The sequence below is a fragment of the Gracilinanus agilis genome, chromosome 1 (genome assembly GCF_016433145.1).
Source record: "Gracilinanus agilis isolate LMUSP501 chromosome 1, AgileGrace, whole genome shotgun sequence".
NCBI lineage: Eukaryota > Metazoa > Chordata > Mammalia > Didelphimorphia > Didelphidae > Gracilinanus > Gracilinanus agilis.
In genome coordinates, this window is record NC_058130.1 from 344,924,027 (window position 1) to 344,944,400 (window position 20,374).

Here is a 20,374-nt window from a genome sequence, read left to right on the forward strand (position 1 = left end):
TGCTATATTGTTTTTTAATTGTTAGTATCTGCCTGAACTCAACTTGCTCAGTAATGCAGTTTTTCCTAGTCTGAGTTAATTTAAAAGTGTGACTTAAAAGAATTTATATCAATCAGGCTATTAGCTCCATGGAAATCCATCTGCTATCTGTAAGCCCCAACCGGCTTAACCTGGTGCCACCCACAAAAAGACATGTTCTCTGTTCCTGTCTTGCCTGTGCTTGTGCAATTAGGGGAGGCTTGATCTCCCCCAAGAGGACAGCAAACTTGGTGGTTCTAGTTCCCTAACAGAGATTATTGAGGCAGAGGAGACCTATAAAACAATTAACATTCCTTAATTGTCATTAAGGGGCCATAATTAGCACACTGAATGCCAATTCACTTTTCCAGTTGTAATATTCCAAAACTACCCAGACCCACTCCACCTAATACCTGAATGTCAATAAAGAGGGTCTCTTCCCCTTATCATTGGGTAGAAGACCTTACTGAGGTGGATGATCTGACCAGCTTTGATAACAGTATAACTGTTATGTTATAGCATGTCACTTTTGTTACGCCTTTTTAACTGGTTATGCCTCAGCATACCTTTATTACATTTACTTGCCACACAACAAAGGTAAAACTTAAATTTTGAAAACAGATAATTTTAAAAAATTTTTAAAAATACCATCTGCCTTAGAATCAATACTAAGCATAATTTCCAAGGCAGAAGAGTGGTAAGGGCGAGGCAATTGGGATTATGTGATTTTGCCCATGGTTGCAGAGCTAGGAAATATCTTAAGGTCATATTTGACCAAGACCTTTTGTCTCCAGACTTGGCTTTTTATCCTCTGAGCTACCTAGCTGCCCCTTAAACTGATAATTTTAAAAAGGAGAATAGTTTCTTCACAAAGTAGAAATTTAAACAATTTTTTTTAAGTCTTGAAATTATCATCATGTTAGAAGTAGTATAAAGTATGGCACAAAGGGTCATCTAAAGAATGTTTATAATACTTTATTTTATCTGCAAATTTTATGGATAATTTTTCAGTAACATGCACCTTTTACACAGCGATAAATAATATGATATATATAACTTAATGGATAATAAACCAAAATGCTTAAAGTTGGATCTTTTGGATGCTTCCATTACATGATTTCTTATTATATTAAAAATTAAAAATAAGTGAATCAAACTTCAGAAAGTGAAGGAAGAATCTTTTTAAATTTCTTTATTACTCTAATAGGCTCTTGTTCACACACTAACATAGAATTTTACTTATTGTAGTAGGAATGTCCTATTCAAAAGGCAATAACTGATTGACTTGTGATTTTAAATGATTAGTAAGTCAAATGAATTTCCTTTATTGTCAAGAAACCCTAACAGATTCAGAATTCTCCTACATACTAATTTTTCCATTTGTGACACATTCTGGTTTAATCAGAGATAGAATCTCTGGCTCAACATGACACTTGACACTGAGAAGGAACAACAATTAATGCTTGTCCTCTCAACACTCCTTTTCAGCTCTGCCTCTCTAAATGCTCCAGTCAGCTTTTCACACAAATCCCTTCTCTTTTTTCAGTTCCCTGCTTACCTCCACTCTTTACCCAAACCTCTTCCACTTCGAGGAAAAAAAAGGGCATGAAATAGCCACAAACTAGAAGAAGTAATCCAAAGCTAAGCAATAATTAGGAAGGATTGACCCAAATCCTATTAGAATATGAGCCATTTGGGGGAAAGAACTGCCTAATTGACCTTTTGGAGGTTTTTGGAGCTTTTAGGGGGTACCTGGAAGTTTAAACACTTAAATGTTGACTAATTAACAACAATATTGGGCCCACTTAATTATTCAATCATAGTTTCCAAAATATGGTCTGATGTACCGCCTCTTTTGACCTGTTCATCCACCTGCAAGTTATGATTTAGACAATAATCATTTTTCATTCACTTAAGTTAGACCAAACATGAGTTAGATCTCATTTGGAAAAGTTTGGCTTGATACTATCAGTATAGTGTCATCTGTTAATGAAAGCATTTACAGGCTTTCACCATTCATATAGTCTTTTACATTTAGGCTTTTCTTTGGAATCTTCCAAGACAGTGGCAAATCCCCTTTGTCAGCATACTTCTTGCTGTTTTATGACATATCAAGATAGAGATTCCAAAGTTCTCTCTTATCTTTCAAGGAAGCTTGTATGGGAGATATTTGTTGGAGAGAGCTTTGAAAGCAGTGGTTCCCAAACTTTTTTGGCCTACCGCCCTCTTTCCAGAAAAAACATTACTTAGTGCCCCCTGTCTCATCACCGCCCCCTTACACAGTTATTCACTGTACCCAAATGCACCTGTGGCCACCACCGCCCACCTTGGATCACTGCAGCACCTACCAGGGGTGGTGGTGCCCACTTTGGGAATCATTGCTTTAAGGGGACATTATGCTTTAGCAAATCAAATGTTATTTTTAATAGTCAGCAAACAATAAGTACACTGGCATCTTCTACTGTTCTACAATATCATTTACAGAAGCATGCCTGTTCTTTTCTCATATTTTCCTAGGTGCCCTTAATATGTGTGTAGACTATTCTCAGAAATCTTGTAGAAATGCCAAAGAAGTTACAAGAGTGAACAGTGATATTTTCTTGATCTTTTTTAATGGTAATTATATATCAGCTTTCTTTCTCTCTCCTCCTCTCTTCCTGCTCTCCTCCCTCCCCAACCCTCATAGTTGCTTTTAGCATAGATCTCCATTATTTCTATTCCAGCTACTTTTTTTGCCATTTTTCCTTACTGTCATTCCTGCATTTCTGATGTGTAGCATATTAGAGTCTGTGGTGTTAAAATCTAAATAAACATGGTGGTTGCGTTGTCTTCAATGAAGAAAAATTTGATACAGTAATTTGATGAATAAAAAGCATTTTTAGACCTCAAACTATTATAAAGCAGCAATCATTAGAACCATTTGGTACTGGTCAAAAAATAGAGAAGTCAATAATGAAACAGACTAGACAAAAGAAGAATCAGTAACGGTATAATTGAGTAATAACCCTGTTTAATAAATCTGAAAATATAAATCAGGAAAGAACTGTATATTGACAAAAATTTCTGGAAACCTGGGAAGCAGTTTGACAGAAGAAATTAGGTTTAATCCAGCACCTTTCATAATAAATTCAAAATGGATCTGATAAAATTAAAAGAGATAAAGGCAATTACAGAAAGATAAATTAAGTAATTTTGATTATATGCAACCTTAAAAGCCTCTGCCCAATTACAGCATCTAGGATAAGAGAAGTGAAATTAGTATTCAATTTTTCAGATAAAGGTTTGTTATTCAAGATATGGACAACATACATATGTATATATATTTATGTACACACTGTAATAAGGAATAAGGTAAGGTAGATAAGGGTAAAAATTGGAAAAGTATATTGGAAAATGCAAGTATTTCCTGTCTTCCCCCATCCTCCCATTTCAACACATAATGCCCAGAAACCATTTCCCCCTACCCAAATGCCCAAGGAATATTAATGAAATTAATGAATTACACACTATTAACTACCACATGAAAGAATGCTCCATATCATTAATAAGAGAAAAGTACAATAAAACAATACTCAGCTTACTTCATAACCAGAAATTTGACAAAGATGACAAAAAGATAGGAATAGTCATTTTTCATGAGACTTTACATATAACTGAAGAAAGAAAGAAAGTGAAGATAAAGGAGAAAAAGGGAAAGCTATATCCAACTGAAGCAGAATTCTAGAGAATAGCAAGGTTTTCTTAAATGAGCAATGCAGAGAAATAGAAAAGAGATGGGAAAGGCAAGCAATCTCTTCAAAAAAATTAGAGATCAGAGGAACATTTTTGCATGATAATGGACATGATAAAAGACAAAAACAGCAGACTAACAGAAGTAGAAGAGATAAGCAAGAATGCCCAGAAGAACTAAACAACCATGATGTTGTTACTGATCTAAAGCTGAATATCCTAGAAAATTAATTCAAGTGGACCATAGGAAGCATTGCTAATAAGTCTAGTGGAGGTGTGACAATGCCAGCTTGAGCTATTTAAAATTCTAAAAGATGATCCTCTTAAAGTATTGCACTTAATATACTAACAAATTTGGGAAACTTAACAGTGACCACTGGATTGAAAAATATCCCAATTAAAGAAGAGCAATGCCAAAGAACTTTATGAGCGATCTCATTTATTTACTTATTTATTTGCTTGCTTGCTTGCTTGCTTATTTATTTATTTATTTATTTATTTGTTTGTTTGCTCATTTATTCATTTATTCATTCGTTCATTCATTCATTCATTCATTCATTTACAATTGAACAATAGCCATAATGATAAAATGCTATCTATGTTTTACAAAGAGGTGACATAGGTATAGTGTATAGAACGAGACATCTCTATATACACGTGTACATATGTTATACATACATCAAGGAATGCGTATTTGTTACAAGAAATTATTTGATCTCACCTCCATTGTGGATCACCAGGGAAATATTTCTTCTGTTAAAAAAAATAGAACAATGGGGGAAGGTGTTATAGAAATGTTTGAACTTTTAGACTCTATTTTTCTTTTACTTAACCCTGTACTTTGTTACTAAAGACCTCAGGTAACAAACCACCAATAAAAGTGAAAATAGAATGCCCTCAAATCATGTCACATCTGGCATGTACTACTTCTGGTACTTATTCAGTTCCAAATCTTTGACCTTTCTTTTAAATGTAAATGGGCCAAATGTGGCTCTACCATCCTTAATGGTCAAAACAATTTGTTATAGGAGTTTTTGGAGTATTTCCACATCTTTCTGCTGTTATCTTCTTTCTAGTTCAGTCTGTAAAATGAATTTGCTTTGTTGAGTCTCTTAGCTTCCCTTCCTTTTGCTTTATTAATACTGCCAATAATTCATTATCCTTGAAAAACCTCAAGTTATCTCTATACTATGATGATGCATTGACAATAGGACATTGTGGTAAAGGTAGAGGGGAATAGGTACTTCATTTATAATTTTAGTAAAGGATAAATGGATAACCCTGGTCATCCTGGTGAGGAAATTCTCTTTTCTCCAGTGATGTTGACCTCATTTCATAACCCTTTCCCTGTTCACAACATTTAGTTTTCAGTTGTTTGTGGTGGTTTTTCTTTTACATTTATGTTTTTGTAAATATTGTAAATAGTTGTCCTGGATCTGCTTGCTTTGTATCAGTTCATGTCTTGCTGTGTTTCTCAATATTCATTATGTTTATCATTTCTTATTTCAATACATTTGTATATTAGCCATTCTTGTATCAAAGGTATTCACTTTGTTTCTAATCCTTTGCTACCATGAAAAGTACTGCTACAAATAGTGCATATGACAGCCTTTTGGAATAGGAACAGGGGGTTGGATAGAGGGACCTCCATGGGAGCATAATTTCTGAGTCAATGGATATGATAAGTTTTTTTGTGACTTATGAACCTGGGATGCTGAAGATGACTTAAAATAATATGTAAATTGTATATGTATGTATACTTATGTATTACATATGGCAAGTTTATAACTTGTCAGTATATTTTTGCAAAAGAACCTAAGGTTACGGAAGGTGTTTCAAGATCAAAAGTCTTCATTCTCAAAATGTGTTTCTTAATGTAAACACAACCTTAAATACTTAAAAAATAGTGTGCCTTTGAATTTTCTTTTCATCATTTCAGGATTCCTTAAATCGAATTGGAACTGAGTTAGGAAACAACGTATTATGTATTGGTTTATTGACTGGTGTTAAAATTTAGTGTAGAGCATCACAAAGCAATTTTTAAAATTGTTTCCTTAGTGAATTTTAGTAACCTAACAAAATTGAATTGTGTGTGTTTGTGTGCACGCACACATACAAGTGTTATTTATACTACTTTGTGGACAAATTGTCAAATCCAGGTTGTAGAACTTTTTGGAAAGAGATTCAAAGTTGGAGGGAATGAAAAGTAATCAGTTGGCATTTTGCAAGGTGTCCATTGTGTATTTTGTAGTGCTATAGAATAAATGCAGAAAAACAAAGTCGACTTGGAGTTGAGATAGTCATATTTCAAGTAACTAGAGGTCACAGGGACACATGTTTGATAATGTAGTTCCATGAATAAAGAGAGCGGAAATTATAATTATGTGAGGGAGTAATCTGCTTCAGTTGGAGTAATTTTTGAGAAATACTGCTTTAGTTGGCGAGGTTAAAATTATACTTGACTTCCTGAAAGAGATGAATCTTGAGCAAGGTCCTAATTCCAAAATGTCAGTGATGTGAATAAAAAATTGCAAGAAAATTTCCTGATAATAGTGGAGGGGCTCCTTTGTGGAATAGTAGGAAAGCTTAAAATGACCATTTAGTTGGTCATTAATAATGTAGCATTATTTATTATTATGTTGCAGCATTTATGCTAGTTTGAATTTAAGCAGGAGATAAGGAATCATAAAATGCTTAAACAGTATCATGGTAACAATAACTGAAAATTATTCTGGTATGAGGCATGTTCTGAGAAAAATTGGAAGAAGAGACCAACTTGAAATCTGTCAATTACTTAGCAGATTTCTTATGGCTTTTCATATAATTTGTGTAAACCTGCCACAAACAGCATATTATGCTTTTTAAAACTTCTACTAGGATTTGGAATGCTATTTTAGGGAGCTTAATGTTAAAAAAAGACATTTAAGATATGTGTAATCAACTTCTTTATTTTGGGGATATCTGCATTACCTTCTAAAAACATCCAATTCTCTCTTCAGCTGTTAGAAAAACATAAGAACACAGAAAGTATGGTGGAACTTCTTGACCTATATCAGATGGAGGATGAAGCTTATAGCAGTCTTGCAGAAGCCACAACTGAATTATACCAGTACTTACTACAGCCATTTCGAGATATGCGGGAACTTGCAATGCTGAGAAGACAACAAATAAAGGTACACATTTTTCTGCCTAGTACTAGTAGTCTACCTGGATTGTTTGTAGTGCCCTACTATTTTGGTTTGAGACTAATTCACTGGGTATTCTAGTCTGATAGCTTCCTTTCTCACACTCCCATCTGCCCCATCTTACTTGGTATAGGTTTGGGGAAGACTACTGTTTGGAATTCCTTGTGCCATAGAATTGAGGATGACTTGGTTCAATTCATTGGCATTCAGTTTTCATGTTTAGATAATATGGGTTGGATCTATTGAAGTACAACTGTACTACTCATTAGATTGTGTTGAACAAATACATTAATTTCTTTTTTGATATCAGTCATTTCATTAAAACAAATGATCTTAGAAGTACAAATAAAGACAGTTTACCATAAGAATTTTTAATTGTCTATTTGAATAATGATGTGAAAAGCAACATACTAGTTTATCTTCTTTTGATAATGCATAAAAACTTACTAATTGTAACTAAAACTTTAGCTTTTTTAAAATTTGCATTTGTGATCTTTGAATCTTTTGAGCTATCAAACATTCTAACCACTTAAAATAAGCATTTCTTTTAAAATGCTATGGAAAAGGGGGGGGCAGCTGGGTAGCTCAGTGGATTGAGAGTCAGGCCTAGAGATGGTAGGTCCTAGGTTCAAATCTGACCTCAGACACTTCCCAGCTGTGTGACCCTGGGCAAGTCACTTGACCCCCATTGCCCACCCATAGCACTCTTCCACCTAGGAGCCAATACACAGAAGTTAAGGGTTTAAAAAAATTTTTTTAAAAAATGCTATGGAAATACTATTTTTTCTTAGTGAGCAGAGTTCTAGATTTGGAGTCATTAAAGACTTAGGTTTAAATTTTACTTCTGACTCTTTAATTGTGTGATCAAGGGATAAGTCACTTAACCACTTGGAGCCATGTGCTCTTTTAAAACGGACATAATACCTATAGTGAGGTAGTGTGAGACAGTGGAAAGAACATCTTTTCAAATCAGAGGACCTCAAATCCTGCCTCTTTGTCTTGGGGACAAAAAGGGGTGTGGGGCAGAGGCTAATAGCCTCTGAGATTCTTTTAACTTCTAGGTCTGTTATGTCGTTCTCACCGGTTTGTTGGGAGGCTTCAAATAAGATATGTCAGTTATATTAAATACTTCTGCCAAATTTTCTATTAACAGACCATTTCCCCTCCTTTACTCCTGTGACCTTTTAAAAAAATTATATTTATTTATTTAGATTTAAACTAAAGGTCAAACCATTTTTCTCTTTTGAGAAGCTCATAGTTTTAGAAATGGAAGGAGATATCAATTAATGTTGATTCCATTTTGGATACATTATTCATTCAGTACCAAATCTTTTGAATTGAAGAGTTATATCCCTTCTATATCTTATAAAAAGTGTTGCTTAAAAAATAGCTATTCAATTAAGGATAATGTAATTAAAAGTAGCCTCCCTTTAAAAATAAACACATTGAGGCATGTATGTCTGAAATATATGTATGTTTATGTATGTGTGCATTTGTGTGTGTTTGAGGTTTTTTTTAAATGCTTATCTTCTATCTCAGCATCAATACATTGTAGAACTAGGCTAAGGGGGTTAAATGACTTGCCCAGGGTCATGTAGCTAGGAAATGTCTGAGGTCAGATTTGAACCTATGACCTCCCATCTCCAGGCCTGACTCCTTTTAATTTATTTAGAGTATTTTTCCATGGTTACTTGATTCATATTCTTTCCCTTCCCTTTTCCCTCCCCCCTCCAGGAGCTGACAAGCAATTCCACTGAGTTATAAATGTATCATTGTTCAAATCCTATTTCCATGTTATTCATATTTGCAATAGAGTGATCTTTTTATGCTCACATCCTAATCATCCCCACAGAACCACGTAATAAATCATATGTTTTTCTAATGTGTTCCTCTGGATGTGGATAGCATTCTTTTTCATAAATTCCTCTGGATTGCCCTGGATCATTGCATTGCTGCTAATAGAAAAGTCTGTTACATTCGATTGTGCCACAATGTGGCATGTCTCTTTGTAGAATGGTCTCCTGGTTCTTCTCCTTTCACTCTGCATCAATTCCTGGAGGTCTTTCCAGTTCAAATGAAATTCCTCCAGTTCATCATTCCTTTCAGCACAATAGAATTACATCACTATCAGATACCACAATTTATTCAGCCATTCCCCAATTGATGGACACCCCCTCATTTTCCAATTTTTTGCCACCACAAAGAGCACACTGAGTCTACTTGCTGCCCCCTTAAAGGAAATTGGCCAAATTCACAAAGACACTTAAGGGTCAAATATAGAATTGGAACCCAAGCACTCTAATTCTAAGTTCATTGCTCTTTCCACTGCACTAACAACTTCCTTTACATTTCATCCATTTATTTGTTTGTTTGTTTATTTGTTTGTTTGTTCATTTATTTATTTTATTTTTTGTTTTAAGCCCTTCACTTCTGTGTAGATGGAAGAGTGGTAAGGGTAGGCAATGGGGGTCAAGTGACTTGCCCAGGCTCACACAGCTGGGAAGTGTCTGAGGCCGGATCTGAACCTAGGACCTCCTGTCTCTAGGCCTGGCTCTCAATCCACTGAGCTACCCAGCTGCCCCTCCTTTACATTTTATATACATTTTCCTATACATTTTATATAGCCAACTAAATGATCATTAGAGAAGTTTCATCAAAACTCATTATACTAGGATGTTTTATTATGCTTTCTGGACTGTGTTTATCGGGATCATCCTACTTAAAGCAATCAAAATCACTTTATGCCATTTATTGCAATTTAGTCTTTCTGAGCACAGGTTAGATTTACTGCAATGTAAAGAATGTTGGTATTTAGAATATTAGGGCATTTTCCTGTCCATCTAGCAGATACATTTGGGCTAATATGTCTGATATACTATACTAATTATCAGTAATGAGAATAAGAATAAAAGCACTTGAAAATTTTCATTAGTGGTATAATATTTTAATGTAACTATTTTGAGAGAGCCAACAAGAAGAAAAATCTATCTTAGACTATTACCCCATTGGCCATGATATACACTTACACCCTTCTCCTCACACCCTATCTAGCTTTTACAAAAGCTTGAATAGTCTTTACATCATTGAAAGTATGTATCCTACTGAATATTTCTGAATACATTTTGGAAAGTAACCTTAAAGAAATACTCATATTTTCCTGAAATCTCCCCTACCTACATTATCAGGACACCTTTCTGCTCTGTGCTTTATGAGAATCAGATATTATCCCTAGTTCCCAAAGATTCTGGAAATCGTGGTTTAACTTCATCAGTTCTGGATGCCAGAAGTTTTTTTATTCTGAACTTGTGTTTAAAAAAAAAAAAAAAAGCATTTCCATCTACACAAAAGAACATAGAATTATATGTGAAACTGTGAATTGCCAAGTTAGCAACTGCCTTCTGTATGCCAGGTATCGTGTTAAGCACTGGGGATACGAAGAAAAACTGCCCCAAAATAGTTTCTCTTCTCAAGTATCACACAATGGTTCAGGAAGACAACATGCAAGCAACTATGTACAAACAATAGATCAATGGGGGATAAATTGGATGTAATATCAAAAGGCAGGTACTAGTCTTAAGATGCACTTAGACTTTAGCCAAGATATGAAGGAAACCAGGAGAGAGATGAGGAGAGAAGAAAGTATCAGGTATAGGAAATATATATAATTCCAGCTAATGAAAATGCTTAGAGTTGAGATACTGTCAGCAAGGAAGCTAGTGTTATTGATTATCCCCTTTGACTACCCAGTCATAATAATCCTCATTCCCCACTTGATTAAATTCATAAAGCATTTAGCTTATACCAAATAATGCCATGTCAAAGTAATTATTATGTAACTTTTTTTGTATGTCAAACTTGAACTAGTTAACATTGAGCAGAAACGCCTGGGATATGTTATTTGACTTACTGACTTCATAGAGAAACTAAGACCCATTATCTCTCTTTCTCTCTCTTTCTCATATTTACCTATCTATGTATGTATACACACATTTGAAGATGGGAGAGAGAAGAATGTTCTAAGTTTTGGAAACACCTTGGTCACAGTCTTGATAGTATGTGATTTCTATTGCAGAGGTCCTTGAATGGTAGGCAAAGCTTATTAGGAACATATGAAGAATGAATTGAGGTTGGAATAGGGGAATAGTAGAGTTAGTCATCTATCATTTATTAAGAGCCTACTATGGACCAAACATTGTTAAGCCCCAGCAATACAAAAACTGGGGTGGGGAATCAATCTTTGTTGTAAGGAGCTCAGAGTGTAATGAGGGAGGCAATGTGTAAACAACTTTGTATAAAGAATATATATTTAATATAAATTGAGTAATCTCAGAAGGAGGGCACTAAGGGGATTTGAGGGGGGGGGACTGGTATAACCAGGTAGGACTTTAGATAAGATTTGAAGAAAGCAGGGGAGATGAAGAGGGAGAGAATTTCAGAGGTGGCAGACAGCCAATGATAAAAAAAATGCTTGGAATCAAGAGAACAGAGTATTATGTTTGAAGAACAGCAAGGAAGCTAGTATCACTGGATTGCTGAGTGTGGAGGAGGAAGAGTAAGATAAGATGTAAGAAGCCAAAAAGACAAGAAGCCAGGTTATAATAACCTCTGAGACAAAATAAGGGATTTTTTTTTGTTCCTGAAATAATGAGTGGCCACTGGAGTTTATTGAATAAGCAGATTATATTGTAGGGCAGCTGAGTTTGGAAAATGGATCGAGGTGGAAAGAACCTTGAAGCAGGGAGACCAACCAACAATCTCTTTTGATAGTACAGGTGTGAGGTATGTGGGCGTGTGGCAGGGTAGTGACAGTGTCAGAGGACATATATTTTGAAGGTATTGACAAGATTCGACCATTTATTAGACATGAAAGGGTGAGAGAGAGAAAGAGTAGAAGATGACACCTAGATTATTAATCTATAACAACTGGGTGATTGGTGGTACCCAGTTAGAGGGAAGTTCAGAAAAGGAAGAGTTGTTGGTTAGGGGAGGGAGGAAATGGAATTCACTTTTCGTAAATGCTAGGTTTAAGATATCTATGGAATATCCAGTTCATGATGTCTAAAAGGCATCATTGAATGATGTTATTGTAGTTTGTTGATAATAGGGTAGTGGCAATGGGAGTAGAGAAATTATGCAATTTGAGTGATATTAGAATTGGACTCAGTAAGACTTGACAACTGATAAGGGGATATTGTCGTTCAGAGATGGGAGCCTGAAGTTTGATAGAAAGAGCAAGGTTGGAATTATGAAATTGAGGTTCATCTGTGTGGAGATTACAGTTGAAACCATGAAAAAAACAAGATTGCTAATTGGCAAGTTGGAGGTTAAGAGAGTCCAGAGAAAACCTGAGAATGAGGAATCCAGAAAAGACAATGAAGAAATCACAAAAAGTAGTTAGTTTGCATAGAAGCAGAAATATCTAGAAGTATCAGCACTGTCAGAAGTTGGAAAAGAAAGGTCATAGAGGTTGAGGACTTTTATCTAATGACTATTTGAAAAAAACTTCAGTGATAATAATGGAGAACCAGATTGTGAATGAGGAATTTAAGACATAGGGTAAAACCACCTTGTCAAGTAGTTTGGTGATTAAAAACATTTTTAAGGTAACCAGAAGGGAGATACTGTATAAGGGTTTTTAAACCAAGGCCCTTTTTATGATTGGAGAAACTTGCTATTTTTTTCTTCCTTTAAAAAAAAACAAAAAAACAAACTCTGTCCTAATAACTCTAAACTCTTAACTCTTTTAAGACAGAAGTGCAAGGGCTTGGTAAATGGGGTTAAGCGAGTTGCTTAGGGTTCCACATAGTTTGAAAGTGTCTGAGGTGAAATTTGAACCTATCACCTTCCATCTCCAGGCTTGGCATTCCATCACTGTGCCACCTAGCCGTCCCAACTTGGCATATTTTTAAGCAAATGAAAAGTAGACTGTGAAGAGGTAAAGTCCTAAATATGCATGAGAAAAAGATGATTGTTGGAACAGATCAGATCTAGGACACAAATGTAATAGATTTAGACTTGGGAGGAAAGGAAAAAGGGCACATTTAGTGAGAAACATACAAATTTCAGAGGGGGTCTTAGAGACCATCTGAAATAAGAAAACCTTTTAAAAGTAAGCATCTGGTTTCTGCTTAAAGACCCTATAGTGAGTAGTGAGGTCTAAGTAGTACCATCTCATGAAGCAGTTGACATTGGCTCTTCAAAATTTCTTCATCTTCCTTAAACCAGTCTTTAAAAAATTTTTTAAAAAGCCCTTACCTTCTATCTTATAATCAACACTATATATTGGTTCCAAGGCAAAAGAGTGATAAGTGCTAGGCAATGGGGATTAATTGACTTGCCCAGCCTAGGGTCACATAGCTTGGTGATAAGTGTCTGAGGCCAAATTTGAACCCAGGACCTCCCTTCTCTGGACCTGGCTCTCAATCCACTGAGCCACTTAGCTGCCCCCAAACCACCCTCTTAGCTAAGAAAATTGCCTCCAAAAATTTTGAGACCATTCACTGTGACTCCTTTTCTTCATCTCATGTCATTCATGTCATCTTCTATTATCTCATCCTGTCATGTAAGGTGACATTATTACTTATTAAGACTAACTTCCTGTATCCCTCCTTCACCAGATTTCTTCCTTTGTCATCCCCACTCTCACTAATTTTCAGTCTTTCCCTGTCAGTTGGCTCCTTCCTGCTTTCTGCAAACATAGTCATGTCTCCTTCATCCTGAAAAAAAATCCCTCTCTTGAACTAACCATCACCACAATCGTATCTCATATGCCCTTTGTAACTAAACTTGAAAGAGTTTCTACAATAGACTCCTTCACTTTCTTTATGAGTTCACTTTCAACTCATTCCACCAAAATTGTCCTCTCCAAAGTTAATGGTGGTTTCTTAAATCTTAAATTCTTAAATCTAGTAGCTAAAGCCTTTGACTCTTTTTGATATCCTGTTCTCTCTAGGTATTTGGGATACCACCCTCTCCTGGAAAACCCCTTATTTATCTGACTACTCATTTTTTTCTCAGAGCTTCACCCAAATCATACCCTCTAAGATGTGGTATCCCAAAATGTTCTTTCCTGGACCATTTCCTCCCTCTTTCCTTTTTATACTTCTTTTGTTCTCACAGCTCCCAAGGATTTAATTTTCTCTATGCTAATGATTCTCATTTATATATCCTACAGTAACCTCTCCAATCTCACATCTCCAACTGCCAAACAGACATTTTGAATTGGTTGTCAAATTTTTTGGGGGGGGGGTTAGTTTGATTAAATTAAAAAATTATTCTATTTCTCAAATTTTTTTTTAAATTTTAAGTTTTAAGATGTTGTTCCAAATTCCCTCCTTTCTTCTCTCCCCCCCCCCCCCCATGCCCCTGAGAAAGCAAACAATGTATCAGTTATGCATGTATGGTCATGCAAGACATCTCTATATTAGCCATGTTACAAAAGAAAAAAGCAAGAAAAATTAAAAAGTGGAAAAGAGGACACTTTCAAGCTGCACTCAATTCATCAGTTCTCTCTGGAAGTGTATAGCTGATGTATATATGGTATAGATTTGTAGATCTTTTGGAATTGTCTCATTCAGAGTAGCTGAGTCTTTGATCACTGTATTACTATTAATAGTATTACTATGACTGTATACATTATTGTTCTTGTTTTGCTCACTTCCCCATTATATCAGTTCATAAAAGTCTTCCTGGGTTTTTCTGAAGCCACTCTGTTTGTCATTTCTTATAGCACATTACAATTGTATGCCAAAACTTTTCAGCTATTCCACAATTGATGAATATCCCTTCAAAATTTCCAATTCTTTGTCACAAGAAAAGGGCTGTTATATTTTTGTATGAAAAGATTTTTTTCCCCTTTTTTAAAATCTCTTTGGGATGTAGACCTAGCAGTGGTATTGCTGGATCAAAGGATGTGAAGAGTTTTATAGCCCTTTGGGCTTTTTTCCAAATTGTTCTCCATAGTGTTTGGATCAGTTCACAACACCAATGGTGCATTAGTGTTCCTATATTTCCACATCTTCAACATTTGTCATTTTTCTTTTCATATCTTAAGCCAATTTGATGGGTGGATTTAATTTGTATTTTTGTCTCTTCCTGCCAGTCCAGTAAGCTTGTTAAATTCAACCAAAACTAAATTTGTTATCTTTCTGAAGCCATATCCCTGTCCATAACAATAGTTCAGACTCAAAGTCAAAATGTCTTCATTGATTCCTCACTGTCTCTTACCATCTACCCCCAATTTCCAATCTGTTCCCAAAGCCTTTTGATTTCACTTTTGCAACATGTACTAAATATACCCCTTTCTCAGTATTGCCACCACCTTATGCCTAGAAATTGCTATAATAGCCTGGGTGTCTCCACCTCGTTTTTCCCCATTCTAGTTCATCCTCCCTTCAGCTACCAAAATAATTTTCCAGATACAAAAAGTCTGATCAGGTGAAGTCTCTCATATTTCTTGTTACCTATATTTTGGCCATTGTGATAACATTTGTGATATATATTTGTCTCACTAAAAGGCTCAGTCAACAAGTATTTATTAAATGTACTATATACCAAGCACTTTCTAAGCATGGGATACAGAAAGGAGAGGAGAGAGATGGAGAGGAAAGCAAGGATGAAATTCAATTCAGTTAAGCATACATTATACTAACAATGCTGTGCTTTTGCTGTACTGGAAATAAAAAGACAAAATTAAATAATCCTTTTCCCTAAAGAGCTTACATTTAGGGGAGGGAGTTTGGGAGGGAATATAATACCTAAGCTCATAAGTGAATGCAAATTATTTGGCAAGTAATACAAAACAATTTTAACAGGGAAAGCATATTAATGAATGGTGGAGAGAGAGGGAGATCAGGAAAAACCTTGTCTAGAGAGAGGTCACCCAGCCAGCAAGCATTTATTATATGCATTCACATAGTAGAACGACATTGATAAGGTAGTGTGTCCAGAGGAAGAGAAAAAGCATTGCCAATAATGGAAAGGGTATCAAGGAAGGCATCATCTTGTCATCAGAAACGAGCCAGGTTTCATTAATTGGCAGGAGATGGAAGGAATGAGAAAGGAAATTTGTTAGAGACAAATTACAAAGTGGAATAGGTGGACAGATCTGGTGGGAGACATAGATAGGAGGAAGATTGAAGTAATTGGAGAGTAAGGAAGTAGGCAGTTATGAGAAATTGTTTGTACACTGACACCTGGATTCAGAATCACTAGGATAGAGAGAATATAAGAGAAAGGAGGTAGACTAACCATTAAGGAACTAGCCTGAGAAGTCTGCTGAAGAAGGGAGGTGGTTAGACTTTTCAGGGCTTTCCTTTATGGCAGATAGTGCTATCTTGTGAGAGTCCAGCCTTACAGCCAGCCGGTAAGAGCTGGTGAAAGTATAGCCTGGGAATCTAGGGGCCTGGCCCAAAACTCTGGAAGTAGCATGGAAAAGTGGGCAATGGTGGTGGGTAGTGGGATCTTATAAAAACTAGGATGTAGTGGGATCTTATCTCTGAATCCCCTTGGTGTACTAGGTACTGGAGAAGGAGGCCCACTGTACTGACAAGAAAAGGGAGGTATGGTCCTCCTAGAGGGCAAGAACTTTAGGGCTTTGGTATTTGGGGGCAGTGGCTGGATTAGATCCTGGAGTCAACCAAAGAAGAGAAATGTTATGGGCAAATCTTGTTATGGGCAAATCAGTATTCTTTCTTCCCCTTCTACCTTCTCAGAAACTATCATTCTTATAGAGCCTCACTTGGAATGTGTTTCCTGGACCCTAGAATATATAGTAGGTGCTAAATAAATAACCTTTTAATTGAACTGAATCCTGAACTGCCCTTTAAAGGATGAACCTTCCTTGACAGCCATATACTTAAAGCCGCTCCCCTGACACAGACACAGACACACCCCATCAATTTTTTTAGCCGTAGCATAGAGTACGTTCCTTTGTACTTATTTAAATCTTATGCCCAACTTTTAATGCTTTCTTTCTCTGAATTTTTATAGTACCTGTCTATTCTAACCATTAGAGAGTCCTTGATTTTTTTTCTTGTTCTCTTCTTGAATAACTCCTTCCTTTCTCACTCCTTCCATCTCCTGCCAACCAATGAAACCTGGCTCACTTCTGGACGGTGCTTTCCTTGCCACTTTTTGTGTTTTATTAAAACCTGTTTTCTCCAACGCTAGCATTAAAATACGTCTGATAGTGTGATATCAGTATAATTCATCATGCACATAATATTGCTATTTTCTTTAACTTGTTATTGTAGTTATTTTGAACAATGCTTTGAAAATTTTTATTTGGACAAGTTTTTTTAGTTTTGCAGGTGGTACGGTCAATATTATTGATTAGGACAGTTTATACATGTAATCCATTTTTATTAGGGGAGAGGGGAAGAATGTGAATATGAGATTCTCAATTGCTGTTTTGTTTTTTTTTCAAAGATTTCTATGGAGAATGATTATCTGGGGCCCCGGAGAATTGAAAGTCTTCAAAAAGAAGATGCTGATTGGCAACGCAAAGCCCACATGGCTGTGTTGTCTATTCAAGATCTCACTGTCAAATATTTTGAAATAACAGCTAAGGCTCAAAAAGGTAATAAGTTGCAGAGTAAAATTGTGCTTAAATTATTTTTATAAACAAAGATTTTTCCATTTCATAATACTATGTTAAAAGTATTGTAATTCTACAGTATTTGTTTTCTCCAAAGCTATAAGACATTAGTTTTCTCTACTTTTGAGGCTTATTTCTTTCATGATAATCATGTTAACCTAGAAATTCAAACACTTATCCCTAAACAGAACTATCAAAATTGAAGTTGGTTGAAGGAATTGTCAGTAATTTTTTAAAATAACAACTATTAACAACTACCAGTGTACAAGGCACAATTCTAGAGAATAGGTGATATTAAGATAAAATTAAATTGTCCCTGTCCTCACTCAAGAAGTTTTACATTTTTTGGGAAGGATATGCTACACATACAGCTATGTCAAAACAGGATAGGGAGGCTGGTAGAGATGTTGAGAAAGTTTTATGAAACAAAAAATGGCACCTATGCTGATTCTTTAAGGGAGATTAGATATTTGAAAGGTTGAGATAAGAAAGTAATGCATTCATTGCATAGAAGATGCATTTCCTGTTTATTCAAATATAGAAAAACTGGGAGATGGTGTGTTAAGATCAAGAAACAGCTTATGTTCCAATTGTCTGGAATTAATAGATTAGGCATTTATTAAGTGCCTTTTCTGTTCAAGTCATTAGGGATACAAAGATGAAAAAATGCAACTATACCTGGCTTCAAGGAGCTCATATTCTTCTGTTTGGGGCTCTGTGAAGGTGAAGTATGTGAAATAGGGCCAAAAAGTCCAGATTAATTCATAGGGATTAGAGAACGCTTTATAACTTAGGCTAAAGAGTTTGTATTTCACCTTGAGGTAGCAGCTGCTGAGGTTTTTCATGGAGTGTCATGGTCAGACCCATGCTTTAGGAAATTTATTTAGTAAAATTTACTTAAATTTTAAGTATTATAAGGAGACATTTAAATTATAATAATATTTTAAAAAACCATTTCATATTTTGCATGACATAACTATATAACCCAGATCAAATCGCTTATCTCTGGAAAGAGAGAAGAAAAGGAAAGAGAAACAATTTGGTACTTGCAATTTTGGAAAACATGTTGAAAATTGTTATTTGTAATTGGGGAAATAAAATATTTTTTTGAAAACTCACTTTCTTAGCAACATCTCTTAAGACAGAAGGAAGGGCAAGAGCTAGGCCTGAACTCCAGGTCTTCCCAACTCCACAGCTGGCTCTTTATATCCATTGTGCTACCTAGGTGACAAAATAATATATTTTTTAAGTTCTTTAGGTTAAATTATAATAAGTATGAATAGATAATAAGTCTAGAGAAAATTATAGCCTGTTTTCAAGAAAGTGTTATTCACTTCAATAAACACCAACCATATACAAGACACTCAGATATTATGCATTTGAGTGAGCATTATTTACCCTTTATTTAGCAGGTTTTTTTTGTTTATTCTTTAGGGCTTTTAAGTTTAACTAGCAGGACTTCTATGTATCTAAGAAAATTATATTATACTGTGTACTGCTATTTCATTACTTTAGTTTTATAACTGCAACTATAAAGGAATTGTTTTTCTTTTCAGTTTCTTTTCATGAAATGAGGCAGTAGTTAGTACTTTTCTCATCTTGTGATTGAGCCTGGTAGTTTTAAATTGTTACTTGGAGAACTAAAATCATCAATTTTACTTATTTATCATAAATAAACTTAAAAAAAAGTTCAGTCTAATACAATTTATTATTATAAGCTTTAAATTAATGCCCAATACTGACCAAAGTGTCATATTTTATAAAGTTTATTAATAATCACTAGTAGAAGTAAAGGAATAAAAAGGTAAATATCTAACAAAACAAGACCATGTGACCAAGCTTTCCTTGCCTTTTTAAAAGAGCCCACTCCACCAAAGCCCTGTCAGAAATAGAGCGAGATATAAAATTTATATTCTCCCCATGTCAGCACATAAAATGAAGAGAGCATGGTGCTGGGAATTGTAAGGTGTTTTTCTTTTTTTTTAAAGCCCTTACCTTCTGTCTACCAAGGCCAGATTTGAACCTAGGACCTCTTGTTTCTAGGCCTGGCTCTCAATCCACTGAACCACCCAGCTGCCCCCAGAACATTATATACACTATATTCGGAACTTCTAGTGAGGAATTTTTTTTACCAATGCACATTGTCACCTTTTCAGCAAATTATATATCCCATAGTGTTTGGTATTCTGGGAATTTAAGTGAATTGCTGAGCGACACAGGCCAATATTTGTATGAGAAACAGGACAGGACATGACCCATGGACAATTATATGCTATGCCATGATACCTCTCTTTCAAACCCTGAAATACCCAAATATTTAATAGTAAACTTCTTTTAAACTTACTATATATATATATATTTTTTTTTTAATTTTTTTTTTAAACCCTTGTACTTTGGTGCATTGTCTCATAGGTGGATGATTGGTAAGGGTTGGCAATGGGGGTCAAGTGACTTGCCCAGGGTCACACAGCTGGGAAGTGGCTGAGGCCGGGCTTGAACCTAGGACCTCCCGTCTCTAGGCCTGACTCTCACTCCACTGAGCTACCCAGCTGCCCCCTAAACTTACTATATTTTAAAACATTTTTTACCATTTTATATTGTTGCTGGAGATGTGAATTAAGTCATTTTGTATATCAGTTTGGAATTATGCAAGACAAATGACAAAAAATGTTACGCTCCTTGACACCCACCATTATATTGAATATATTCAGAAAGATCTAGTTTGCACTAAAATATTGATAATACTCATGGTGATAGAAAAGAGCTAGAAACTACTAGGTTCTCACCATCTGGGAATGTTTGACTGAACTTCAATATGCGAATGCAATGGAATATCAGTTATTTA

At 35.4% G+C, this 20,374-nt stretch overlaps 1 protein-coding gene across 1 annotated transcript in view; it reads left to right on the top strand.

The window, feature by feature from the left end:
- The window catches only part of JMY (junction mediating and regulatory protein, p53 cofactor), an 82,432-nt gene that overhangs the window by 33,684 nt on the left and 28,374 nt on the right, over window positions 1-20,374 (top strand). Inside the window, exons 3-4 of the mRNA XM_044663280.1 lie at window positions 6,747-6,920; window positions 17,361-17,511. Of these exons, the coding sequence (XP_044519215.1) occupies window positions 6,747-6,920; window positions 17,361-17,511 (325 nt within the window). The remainder of the gene's footprint in view (window positions 1-6,746; window positions 6,921-17,360; window positions 17,512-20,374) is intronic.